Here is a 14166-nt window from a genome sequence, read left to right as displayed (position 1 = left end):
GAAAGAAAAAAAATGTATCTATGTTTATTATAATTCCATATCGATACATTTTTTTTAATTTTTTTATATTGATGTATTGCCCAGCCCTACCACAGCAGTTTGAAAGTAAAATATAGCCTCCTTGTGTTGACTTTGCCAATGTGATTATGAAGGTTTTGAGTAATTCTGTGCATGTAAAACTGTAGATATAGATATTTCACCAGTGGGCAATAGGCTCATAAATGGTGACCAAACAGACTTTCTTTCAAAATAATTACTTTAGGTTATATTACCTAAGTAAAAACACCATAAATATTGAGCTTTTTATAGAACTGATTAACAAATAGTTTGTCTGTCACATTTAATGTACTTTCTTTTTGTACTTTGCTTCACCTTTGTCCTGCTTTCCATTCTCCTCATCTTCCTGTCCCTCTGTATTAGTTCCAACTGATTAGTAGTACAGGCAAATGGAAAATAACCTGGGCCAATGATGACAGCATTCATAACCTCAGCAAATTATTTCTGCAAAGAGGTTTCTGTTTTGATGAAGGACAAATGGAGCACCTCTGTGAATCAACCCTCAATACGTTTTTAAGAGATTTTACATTTTGTATCCACTGTGTGCTGTGAAATGTTCATCCCTACTGTATGTATTATGAGGTTAATCATGTTAAATGGCCTTTGCGGTAGTAAGAAACACACTGTTGTTGTAAAAAAAAAATTTAAATGGAAAACTGAACTGGTAGTTGCATGGGAAATTACACTTCATGCTTCCTAGGACTCCATATCTTCCGAATTACAGTTGAAACCAGAAGTTTACATACACTACATAAAAAGACACATATGCTTTTTTTTCTCACTGTCTGACATGAAATCAGACAATCACTTTTCCTGTTTTAGGTCCGTTAGGATTACCAAAATTAATTCTATTTGCCAAATGCCAGAATAATGAGAGAAGGATTTTTTTAGACAATTTTTTATTACTTTCTTCAAAGTCAGAAGTTTACATACACTAACATTATTATGCCTTGAAACAATTTGGGAAAGCCCAGATGATGCTGTCATGTCTTTGGAAGCTTCTGATTGGTTTATTGACAACATTAGAGTTAATTGGAGACACACCTGTGGATGTATTTTAAGGCACACCTGAAACACACTGCTTCTTTGTGTAACCTTATTGGAAAATTCGAAAGAAACCAACAAAAATATCAGGGAGATAATTGTGGACTTGCACAAGTCTGGTTCATCCTTGGGTGCAATTTCCAGATGCCTGAAGGTACCACATTCATCTGTTCAAATAATTATACCCAAGTATAAACACCATGGGAATGTCCAGCCATCATACCGCTCAGGAAGGAGACGGGCTCTGTGTCCCAGAGATGAACGTGCTTTGGTCCAAAATGTGCATATCAACCCAAGAACAAAAGCAAAAGACCTTGTGAAGATGCTGGCTGAAGCTGGTAAGAGTGTGTCATTATCCACAGTGAAACGAGTACTGTACCAACATGGGCTGAAAGGCCACTCTGCCAGGAAGAAGCCATTACTCCAAAAGAAACATAAACAGTTTTGTCAGACCACAGGACATGTCTCCAAAAATGAAGGTCTTTGTCCCTGTGTGCATTTGCAAACTGTAATCAGGCTTTTTTGTTTCTTTTGGAGTAATGGCTTCTTCCTGGCAGAGTGGCCTTTCAACCCATGTTGGTACAGTCCTCGTTTCACTGTGGATAATGACACACTCTTACCAGCTTCAGCCAGCATCTTCACAAGGTCTTTTGCTTTTGTTCTTGGGTTGATATGCACATTTTGGACCAAAGCACGTTTATCTCTGGGACACAGAGCCCGTCTCCTTCCTGAACGGTATGATGGCTGGACATTCCCATGGTGTTTAGACTTGGCTATAATTATTTGAATAGATGAATGTGGCACCTTCAGGCATCTGGAAATTGCACCCAAGGATGAACCAGACTTGTGCAAGTCCACAATTCTCTTCCTGACATCTTGGTTGATTTCTTTTGACTTTCCCATGATGTTACACAAAGAAGCAGTGTGTTTCAGGTGCCTTAAAATACATCCACAGGTGTGTCTCAAATTAACTCAAATGTTGTCAATGAACCTATCAGAAGCTTCCAAAGACATGACAGCATCATCTGGGCTTTCCCAAATTGTTTCAAGGCACAATAATGTTAGTGTATGTAAACTTCTGACTTTGAAGAAAGTAATAAAAAATTGTCTAAAAAAATCCTTCTCTCATTATTCTGGCATTTAGCAAATAGAAATAATTTTGGTGATCCTAACGGACCTAAAACAGGATAAGTTATTGTCTGATTTCATGTCAGACAGTGAGAAAAAAAAGCATATGTGTCTTTTTATATAGTGTATGTAAACTTCTGGTTTCAACTGTATACTTAACATGCTGTTTATATCAATCCCTCTAATTTAAAATACACATATGAGCATCAGTGGTTTGTGTTTATTTTTTTGCCATTTGCTCTGGATGAAATATACACTGGAACATGTTAATGCAAGTAGGTGGATCCCGCACTGATTCTCTCATGTTTTAATGTGCCTGCATGCCTGTTTTTCTACCATTTTGACTCATCTCCATTTTAAATTCAGCCAGACACAAAAAAGGTCTATTCAGACGTGTTATTACTCCCCAATTTCTATCCCCTCATCCAAAACATGCTGTGAAACCCTTGACATTCATTATCAGGTTGGCATGTTTTTCACGCTCGAGACAAGCAGTTTTGGCCATTAACTGAGACGGTAGGTCATTGCCGCAACACGTGGACTGTCTGACACACACAAGTGTTTTTTGTTGTGTAACCAATCAACCATTTGTCTCAGGAGAAGGGTGTCTCGTTTTAAATGCAGCAACTCCAGCAGCTAATATCAGTAGCTGCTGGTCAGGTGGTTTAAAGAAAGAAAGTTCAGCAGGTGTGCCAGTAGAGAAAAAAAAAAACTATCAAGGCTTTTCAAGTGTGACTGTCACATCATTTTGTTTTAAATTGGGCTGGTAAAAGAGCTGAATTTGTGTTAAACATCCGTTGTTGTTTTTTTTGGTTTGTCTCTCTTCTCAGGGTGCACCTAAACCTGTCGCCATGGAGCCGTGTTCAGGAGGGAAAGCTGCTGTGTTGACTGTCCTCATGCGTCTGCCTTCTGGGCTCTCAGACTTACCTCCACCAGGACAGTCAGGTAACACACACACACACACACACACATACATACAAACTAAAACAATAGGGATCAGTTCCTCTTAGTTTCAATCAATCAATCAATCAATCAATCAATCAATCAATCAATCAATCAAACTTTATTTATATAGCACTTTTCATACATATAAATGCAACTCAAAGTGATTAAAATGTATCATTGGAATTAGTTATAATTAGTTATATATACATAATCAATAAGCATAATTATTAGAAAAAGTTAGCTTTTATGAAAAATATTGTATACTACATTTAAATAATTTAATTATTTTAAATTATTTCATTTTTTAATGTCGTTTTTTTTTTTAAAAAAAAGCTTTTATTGAGGTGTTGAATGTCTTGTGTATGTGATCATATTTCATGATGTCATCACTTAAAAAAAGAAGAAAAAATATTTCACCTTGTGACTCTCAAAGCATGCAGACCTCCATTAAACAACCATGCTCTTATTTTTTTTTATACTTCTACTGAAAATGCAGTTCCAATTCCCACAGGAACAAAAAAAAAAAGTTCTTCGAAGCTGCAAATTATTCTACATAAAATTGGGTGTTTGAAATTTTATAGACACTTTTGCAATAACATTTTTCTGAACAGTGAACAAAGCAATTGGTTGAAATTTGCCTGTTTTTCACCACCCTCACATTTGTCCTTTTCCTTTTTTTTTTAGGACTCATCGTTGCCAGTGCTCTGATAGACATTTCACAACAAAAACCAACAGATTTTAAGGACAAGTCCCAAGGTTTAAAGAGCCGAAAAGCCCTTCCTCCAACACACCAAGGCACCTGCGTCTGAGCCTCAACCCGTCAATCCATTTGGGTCCCTTTTTTTAAAAAACATCTGAGGTCATATTGTTCCAATATGCCGCAGGTCCCAGTTGGAGGCCTTTCCAGAGACAAGACACGGCTACATGTAGAAGATAACATTTGGCTGCTACCACTCAAGTTTTCACTAAAAAAAACTTGTTGAGTCCACAAGAGCACAACCCTGCTTACCTTTCCTGTCCCCTTTGGTTCCAATCTGCATAAATCAACTGACTCCTTCTCCAAACTCTGGAACAATTTTTCCCTCCACCTACTGGGCCCAAATATCTTCCCTTCAGCTTTGGCAGTCATCACGTCTGCGCTCAGAGGGAGCCTGCCTGATCAGTGACATCAGAGACAGATGAACCAGGGGGATCTGCACCTATTGAAGCTTCAGTCGTGAATATTTTGTGACACCTCATCGTCATTTCAGCATGAAGGAAAGGTGTCTGTACATTAGGTTATATCAAAGTTGGACTGATTTCCCTCACACAGAGATGGAAAAACAAAGTGATTTGTATTTAAAAATGGCTCGTGCACATGCTGCCTATGGAATTTTTGTCCTTCTTTTTGCTTGCCAACAAGTGGTATTCTATGGTGCTAAAGCATTTAGTTCTTATACGAAGCCTTTGCTGTATGGACTGAAATCATTCTGCCTTTTCGTGGGGAGAGCTATGCGCTAGGCCGGGACTCTTTTTAACACCACATGATAGTGTTTTTTGACAACTAGAGTATTTTGTCACACCACTTTGCCAATTCCCATTAATGATCTGTTTTAGCATTTACTGTACATATGTATCATCCACCCAGCTGAAGCTAAAGTCTGTATTTTTTCTGTGGAATACATAAACAAATGTTGCAGAGACTGCAATCACTACCAGCGGCATGTGGGTGAAGACTACAAACTGAGGAGGAGGAGGAGGAGGAGGCACGAACAAACTATCAGTCATCAAGCAAAAGCATGGAAAACTCCAAAACTTTGATGCAGTTTATTAGCAAACTGGAAGTTTTATTTGTTACACAAATCCAAAATCTGTCAAAGAAGTTACATTATGCAGAGAAACAAATTTTTTAATGTAGTTTGCGTCATTTTGCTGTGCAACTTGGAGATTAGGTTTTTGAACTTGCCCTTGGATTGGTGTGGTGGGCGGATGCCATTGCAGAGGAAAGACGTCTGCTTAATAAAATTAGACCAGGGACATCAAGCTCCTCTGGCTGTTTACTCGTTTGTTTTGTAAGTTTTTTTTAAGAGCCATCTGACGCTATGACTTTATTTCCATCTATGAGTACAAGGAGTTACGTTACCTTTTTTTATAATGCCTTGGCTTTCCATGGAAGGAGAGGGGGGGATGTTGATCTGCAGAATTTTAAAAGCTGTCGACCATTTTTAGCCCCGACCTCCACCCCGAGCTGTACAGTGTCTTGTTGGAACAAATGTGAGTCTTTGTCACTCTTATCTCTTGAGATTTCATGTGTTTGTCAGGTTTTTATGACAAGAGATTATCATTTATTTTAGGCCTTGTCACCTGTTACTATTATATCTATGATAAATTGTAAGTCTTTTGCTACACTTGTGAAAAAAAAGCATTTCTGTTCAAATTTTTGTTTTGATATTTAACAGATTCCTGTGTAATAGCATTTAACTTGATTTTGTTGTTGACTTAAATCGGTTGTTTTTAATGTCAACTCCTTTTGAATTGTGCATCTTTAAGGACTGTATGGGCATTGTCTTGCTTTTTGTTGCAAAGTGGTCGTTATGATGCATTTCATAAGGATAGTATGCCAGCTAATGTGTTTTTATTTTGTGTTCGTAGAGTAATCCAATAACAGTGTCATTACACAGGAATCAGGGTCTCACTGTACCGTGAAAAAAAAGATGATAAACTGCATATCGGTAATCTTCAGTGTATTTTAAAGATGGACAACATGCCAGAAAATAAAAAAAACAGACCTGAAAATCTTTTCTCCACTCCATTCTTTTTGCATGCAGTACTTTTAGTACAGATTTTGAATTGTGTGCTTCTGCATGTGCCTGTCTGGTGTTTTTGTCTCTGAACCTACAATTTGTAATTGCGTTCTGATGCCCGGTGTTCAACACTGCTTGATTGCCTCAGCTAAAGATAATTATTCCCCCAGAAAGTGCCTGAGAGAGAAACCAAAACAAAGACCTGGATTTTCTAAACAGTATTTCCTATATAAGTTAACTCTAAGTCTTCTTAATGTGTATAAATATATGTGGTAAGATTTTTTTTATCTGGTACATTTATACAATTTTCGGTAAAGCTTTATATTAAGGTCCTTGTAATAACCATTAATTAACAAGTAATAAGGCATTGTTCTCGCTTTAGATCCCTTTAGCTGCAAAAAGCATAGTTAACTGTTAACAAGTGCATAGTTGACTTATAATAGATGAGCAATAAAGTATATTTTAATATCAATAAGCAAACAAAAAGATTAATAAAGGCATGACAAAGACATAATGGGTGGGTTATGGGTGTTTGTAATGCTGTTATGAACAATTATAAGATACTCATGAGGCTTTTATTAATGTTCTTATTATACATCTCTCATAGCCTGCTATTAGCTGTATTATAATGCCATTATTAACACTTATATAGGCTTATAAACACAGTAATGTTAATAAGCATCTTATAAGGACTTACAAGGGTCTTATTACTTGTTAATTAATGGTTATTACAAGGACCTTAATATAAAGTGTTACCCAATTTTCTTTAAAGAGATGCATCTGCCTTTTTTTTTTTTTTTAATTGACGGAAGACGGAATTAAAGGAAAACTTCAGTCCTTTTCAACTATTTGCCCTTGTTCTTGCGTCTAAGTGACTAATGGGGACAACAGTTTTTAAAATTGGTTCAGTATTGAGCGAGAACGCTGTAGCTGTCAGCCATGAAACAGGCTGCAAGGGCAATTGCGTGCTGTCAATGTACATCAACTAAAACGCTTGTGTCTGAGTGTCTGACAACATTATTTATCTTTATCTTTGTCTTGATCCGATTTGTTGTTTCTGTGTTTTAACCAAGTCTTTCTCAAGGAGAAGTCTTGTTCTGAAATCTGAATATGGGGCAGCAACAGGTCCCATCCCTTACAACACAGGAACTCTTCCTCTGTGGGCGTCGGGTCACAGCACCTGCAGAGACACCGCCAGTCTGCTGATCTTTGCAGCCTTGCAGCAGTTGCTTCACCCTCCTCCACCTGTAGCTTATCTCTTGCTCACTCTTGTTGTAGAAAATCTTTAAAGAAAAACAACTGACGACCAGGTAGATTCGAAAAGCAGCCTTGTGCGGGATTTATTTGGCAAGTATCAAAAACAGATGATAGACAAATCCAAAAGTCAGAACAACACAGAGAGACAACACCCAGTTTCTCTCTTTTTTATTTTGCAGGTTTGTGTGTCATTGTTTCTGTGTAACTAAGGTTCAACGTCCAGTAATTACCTGTTATGAAAAACACTTGATATAAGAGCACACTTGGGATTTCCTAAATCAGAGCTGTTCATATCTCAATCAAGCAGAAGTTTCCTGTAAAGAGACTGTGACTGTTGGTCAGATTTCTGTGCGTTTATCAAAACATGTTTGATGCATATTTAAACTGTTATATGTCTGATATTTTAATACATCTTCAAATTAATTCCACGACACTCTCTCCCTCAACCACAAACTCTCCATCTGTATTCTCTGACTTAAACAAATATTGGCAGCCATTTAACCCTGAACCGTGAAATAATTGCCAGAAAATTATACATTTTCAAAACTGGAGTGTTTGTTGAACCGGCTAAAAATTTTTTTAATTCAATATCAATTTTCATATATGAATTTAATTTGGATCATATTTGATACGTCAGGTCTTTTTGTGCAATTTGTTGCTCACAATTTGCTTTTCTTGAACTCACATAATCATATAAAACCTAATATTTTTAACCAAATAAAACTTTGACTTTCCTTTTAACATTTTCCTCAAACATACAAAATATTTTTTTCCATATAAAACAACATCATACATCTGCTGATATGAAGTTTTCACGCAGCAATGACAGATCCACCAGTGGAACCAGCAAATCATTTTTGTTACATCTGGTATTTTTGTGAAATTTGTTGCTCAGTTTTTTTAATCATCAATTCATATATTCATCAGGTTTTTCAGGAAAAAAAATATCACACTGATGATGTAGAGGTCTCAAAAACGTATGTATCAAATATGATACACTTGGCTTTATAGGGTTAATTCACCTCTTCCATATTGTTGAAATCACATATATTCAGTCACAACATTAAAAAGTATTTTACATAACAGCTATGCTTTCTGTAGTCCAAGACAACAAATCCTCTCTAACTTTCTCACACATTTCCACCTTGGTCTTCTGGCACGTCAACTATTGCAAGACTTCTCTCCTCCTCTCCTTTCTATAATGTGGTCACACACTTATATAAACAACCTGAGCCTGTTAGTGGCAAAAACAAGCACTTTCAGTGGACTGGACATACATTTACAGTTGCCCTTGAAGCCCATTTGCAGCTGCCAGCTAGAGCACTCACTCAATCCAGGACCTAAACATTGTCCCCATAAGTCACTTACATTTAGAAACATGTGGAAATATGGTTCAGGTTGAAAAATACCAGCTTGTCCTTTTAAAATCACTCAATATAAATTACTTAATTAGAGAAAAAAGCACTTTGTCAAGTTCTGTTTCGGTAAAGAAATCAAATAAAGTAGTGTGGTCAAAGGGTCCATTAGCTTTTGGATTCTAAGATGAAAAGTTAAAGTAAAATCCCCCAAATAATCTTGTTAAGCTGTTTAAACTATAGACGTGGTCACACAAACATCGTGAAAGTTTACCTCAGGCTGAACATGAGACAAAAAATGCTGTATGAGCCTCTTTTTAAAGATCAGCCTGATATTAAGAGGCTTGTCCTTCTGTGTGCCATCACCTCTCAAAGTGCTTGTGCTCCCTCTTCAGCGTCGGTGGTGTGCATTTGAACGGGGATGTAAAGAAAAAGGGATGCAGCCTGCCAAAGAGCTACTCTGGATAATCCTCACTTATACTCAACAGTATACTTATTAGCTGCAGGTGCTCTTGGAGGAAAGCCACTGTAGTACCCTAAAGGAGTGTGGCTATATAATAATGCTGTTGATGGCAAGAAACCTGACAAGATAAACCCATTAAGTGCAAGGGCACATATATAATGCACTGGTACTTGTGGAGAGTTTCTACTGAGATTTCAAAGCAGGATTGCTTACTGCATGGCCAAAATAACATGCTGCTTTTAATTCTCTTGCCTGCTTCTGCTTATGGGCTTTTTGCCCATAATTTCTCTCCTCAGTGTGTGTGCTAAAATAGAAACTAAATCCCTACATGCACTTCTAGCATGTTAAAGGAAGGTGACAGCTCTGCAGGTGACAGGTGGTCTTCGGGCTCCATTGTGTTTTGCAATTTTGTTCGTGCTTGTGGCTGCCAGTCGTACTTGTGAAGTGCTGTCTGACTCCCCTAGAGTCCTCCCCTGCTGATTTAATAGTGCTGACAATAGAGTTAAAGTCTTTAAAATAGGTACATTACTGCAACGTATAGCATTTGTGCAGCAGGCAATTTTGTCACACAATGACTAATGAATAATAAAATGAAATGCTGTTCATTTATAGTGACATAGAAACTGTGCAGAAGGAATTGCACTAAAGAAATCAATATAGAGACATGAAACCCAAACTATAATTGCAAAAGAGTGGAAGAGTCTTTTCTCAATGCAACACGCCATGTATTTGTATATTGTAGACGGCAAAAAAGTTTTTCTTAAGTTGTTTACTTCTAAATGCATATGCAACCTTCTGGTGGAGGTCCTTGTGAATATAAAGACTTTATACACTGATAATAGTGGCATGCGACCACCAGGGCTGGCTAGTTGGCCCTGTGCTCGAAAAAGATCCAGTAAGGCACTAACATCTGAGGGCTTTTGACCAAACAGGCTGCAGGCTGTTCCAGGGTTTGACTGGCTGCTATTTTTCAAAATGACAGTAGAGAGAACAGAGGTCATTGCTAAGTACTGGAGAGGGATGTGCTGAAAATATTCAGAGTGACTGCTGTGCTGAGCCTGAGTCACTGTTGGCAAACTGGTGTCTAGTTTGATACTACCCTGATGGTCATATTGTCTGTTTTTTTAAAAATATTAATTTGTATGGTGATTCTATTTAGGCCTGTTAATGGTAATAATACTGATATACATTACTTTATTTCATCATTCAAAGCTGAAATTCGGTTTTCTGATTTTTATTTATTTGACCCATCTACATGACTACTATAAGAGAGCAGTTGCACAACCAAAACACTCAGCTTTTGGGTCCTCTGTGTTTTTCTGTTTCTGGTGACAAAGTCAACTCACAGTGTATCAATGTCAATGTGTGTCCCCCTCCCTCTTATAAATAGGACCTAATTCGGTTTCCTTTGTTGTTGCCCTGATAACATTACAAAATGTTCCTGAGATAAATTAGATAAAGCAGGGGAGACCTTGACTTTGTCTTTTTGCGCAAGTTGTCACAATGCATTTAATGCATCCACCAGATGGCACCACATAAATAAATCTGCGGGGGTGTACAGGCTATATCAGGTTAAGAGTTCGAAAATACATGTAAATGGGCAGATTGCCTCGGGGCACAATGCGTCAGTTCAGAAATTAAAGCTCCTGAGTTCCCTGATTCACTTACGATGGAAGAGTATGGATTTTTATTTCGGTTTGTCTTGGTTCGTCTCCAGTATTGCCAAGAGATGGTGATTAATCTGTCACTTTCGGCCAGTTAATTCTTAGGGGTGTGTCAAAAGACAGATCTGCCAAACCATCCAATATAATCCTGCTGGAAGAATTTGGATGCCAGTGCACATTATAAATCGAACTGCTCAGACCTTAACTTTAGGAGATATTAATGACAGTGTGCTTTACATATAATTGGGAGGGTAAAAGAATATCTGTGAGGTGCTGCTTGCCATTGATTGTGGATCATGACTGCCTGTGCCACCTCCTCAAAACTATTGAAATTCTCATCTTGCAGGAAAGACCATGAAAAAAAGACTAAGGTGAAGAGGCCCAATTCCTATTCTAACGGTCAATCTCCATGATCATGAGAATGAAGTAAAAAGCACCCTATTATTTTAGTTTTTATGTTGGGTACTGTTAAACTGAATTTGTCCCACATTTTGCAAAGATTACTTATCAACTATCACAGCACAGGGAAGTGAACGTAACACTCACTGCTGCCTCCCACAGGTCAAAACGTTAAGTCGCTATGAATGCTGCATTCACGTCTTGCCGGCAGAATGGGAAAGATGAATGTCGTTACCTGGAGTCACCATATGTTGTCAAGCCAAATAAATAAAAATAGCTTGAATATGTTAATTGTCAACTTCCGCGCAATGACAGCAGCAATTTTGCCGCCAGGTAGTGGACACTTGTGTACTACTCGCCAAATGGGCGATATCTTAGCTGTATTATTACATTAACGACATTTTCTTTACGTGCCGTATTATGCAAACAACACACCTGTGACCATGGCGTAATTCAGCTAGCCACTCTGCTACAGTTAAGCTAACTAACTGCTGCTCTGCTCGCTTACAAACTCGCCTGTTACTTTGCTAAAAATGAATAACAACCAATAAATGTAAATAATAAGCAAAATTCGCCCTCTAAGAATGCTCCACTCTGACTCCAGGAAACTTTTCATGAGGAATAATGGCGTTGGAGTCGGACTCCCGGTTAGCTGTCAAGCTAGCAAACAAAGTTGCTGCTTTTAAAGCTGGAAGCTGCTTGTTTTCCTGGGACTGTGGAAAACTTTAGGACAACCTTTCTGGGACTTTTGATGAATACTGCTTCTCTGCAACAAGGTACGACTTTGCTTTTCATGTATGTGTACAATGTGTAGTTCTGTGTTTATGTACTTTTGGTAATAACAGGTTATGCTATGTGGCTGCTTTTCATGTTTGACATATACTGTATGTTTTGGCATGTTGCTATTTTATTCTTTTATACGGCTGCCTACAGACTGTGTGCAGTATTTACTTGGTATGCATTTTGGGCATTTATCTTTTGTTTATTTGGCTTGGTTTATAATGGTATTTTAATTTAAAGTAGGCTATAGTAAAATATGAGTACTGACATGTAAGTTATCTTGAGTGTGGTGGGCTGAATTGCAGCATACCCCCTTGCTATTTTGTTGTTTTGTGGGGTCTGATGTATGTGTTTAGAGGGCAGTACTGCAAAATAGTTTGTTGTCTTCCGCCATGTACACACACATAACTATTTCGTTGTAGTATTTGCTTCATGGCAAACTTAACACGACTATAGTCTCACAAGATTTTGTCTTATGTGACATCTTTCTTTACAGTTTTTCATATCATAATTACATCTAAAGTGCTGAGCTGCATCTTTCTATAGATTACATTGTTGAGTTGCACTCATTGCCAACCTTCATCTTTATCTGTTCATCTTTTACTTATCAATGCTACATACATTTCCAGGAGAAACCACTTCAAGCAATATTTGTTTTGTGAGTCCAATATGTTTAAATTAGCAATTATTACCTGCTCCATATCCATTTTGGCTTGCAGCTAGATTCCTGGATGTTGCTGTTTCCATCTAATTTATCTAAACATCTGCTTATACCCTGCTGCTGTCAGTCTCTGTACTAATTTGGCATTGAGGAAAACCTTTTCTATCACCACTCCCCAATTCTGTTGAGTGCTGAGCTTTGTGTATACTCGTGGGAAGTGATAGTTACAGCCTAGTTGCCAAATATCAACTCTGTACACAATGTTTTGACATAATTAATCTGTTCTTTGTGAGTTAACTGCTTGCTGGTATCAAAAAAGCTTGAAAACACAGGATTTACTCAACTGCGTCCAAGGTATTGTGCACTGGGTGCACACAGACCGCTTTCTGTGAAGGACACGGCCACTGTGTCAAGGTCTCAGATGTAACTGCTACAAGCAATACTGTTCTTGACAAACCCAGACTCTTGTGGGACACATTTTACAAAATCAAATGTATTGTTGTACCTGACAGAGCACATTTGCAGTAGGAGTAGGAGATTCCTTATATAGCATCATGCTGTAATAAAGCTAGTACTTTTTGATGAAGTGGGTGTAAGCTCCAGAGCAGCCAATTTGTGACTAAAACTAGAAAGATACTGCTTTAGTAAAAACACAGGTAGAAAGTTAGCTGCTGGTTGGAAGGAAAGACTCTCACCCGCTCATGGAAAAACAACCATCAGTAATTTAAAGGGAAGCTGGAGGTAATTCTCATGTGGGAGACTCATTACTTTGATTGAGAACAGCTGGTGTCGTATTCTCTAGTTTCACCCTAGGTTGCCCTTTTGTGGACTTGGCGCTCTCCGTGGTGCTGAACTACTGGCTCAGTGGTGTGGCAGTCCACAGTTTTATGCTCATGAAAATGACCCAGGTTTGTTCAGTGAGGTCTTTATTTTTTAAAAGTTTAGAAGTCCTTTTTTCATCACAGGTTCTTAGAATAGAGAGATTGAAACGCGTTTCGCGAATAAGTTCTGATGTAGTGAACATTTATCTCGCAAGACTGATCAGCTGTTGCCGCTCTGCCGGTTAAGACGAGCTGACATGAAAGAACAATTATAAGGTGCCCAATTGAATCTCATTCCTGAAGACATATTTTCTCTCATGGGTGGCCAAAGTTGTCCGATTAGCAACCTATTTTTTTGTTATTTTTTCTCTCCTGCTTAGTCTCTTACTCCTACTGTTTTCTCTCTCACAAAATCTCTTCTACTATTGATGGATTAGCCTGGTCTTCTGATGAAAGTACATTTATGCAGCTTCATTTATTTGGTCTAAACTAGTTGATGGAAATGTCCCTAATTTGCATTTTCTTTGATGGAAACACGGCTAGTGACTACAGTTATTTGGAGGTTCTACAATTTTCTATTCTTACAATCTTTTTGTAGGGAATGAGTCTCCCTGCCAGCATCTGTCACCGTATAATAATTTGTCATCTGTCAGTTGTTCATCATTAGAAATGTCTAAATGCAAGTGAAAGACAAATTCCTATATAAGAAGAAGCTCTCAACACAGGAGAGCAATACATTACAAAATATAGGTTTGGTAATGATTTTTATCCTTAAGAATTAAGAGATATAGAATGGTCAAAGGACCTTG

The 14166-nt window shown here is 37.8% G+C and overlaps 1 protein-coding gene across 1 annotated transcript in view; it reads left to right on the top strand.

Annotated features, from left to right (window-relative positions):
• The window catches only part of atrnl1b (attractin-like 1b), a 90390-nt gene extending 84559 nt beyond the window's left edge, over positions 1-5831 (top strand). Inside the window, exons 28-29 of the mRNA XM_059324314.1 lie at positions 3060-3174; positions 3859-5831. Of these exons, the coding sequence (XP_059180297.1) occupies positions 3060-3174; positions 3859-3983 (240 nt within the window). The 3' untranslated portion in view covers positions 3984-5831. The remainder of the gene's footprint in view (positions 1-3059; positions 3175-3858) is intronic.
• The last annotated feature ends 8335 nt before the right edge of the window (positions 5832-14166 follow it).

The sequence above is a fragment of the Centropristis striata genome, chromosome 21 (genome assembly GCF_030273125.1).
Source record: "Centropristis striata isolate RG_2023a ecotype Rhode Island chromosome 21, C.striata_1.0, whole genome shotgun sequence".
NCBI classification, from domain to species: domain Eukaryota; kingdom Metazoa; phylum Chordata; class Actinopteri; order Perciformes; family Serranidae; genus Centropristis; species Centropristis striata.
The sequence above is the reverse complement of the archived record's forward strand: the minus strand, read 5'-3'. Positions and strand labels throughout refer to the sequence as shown.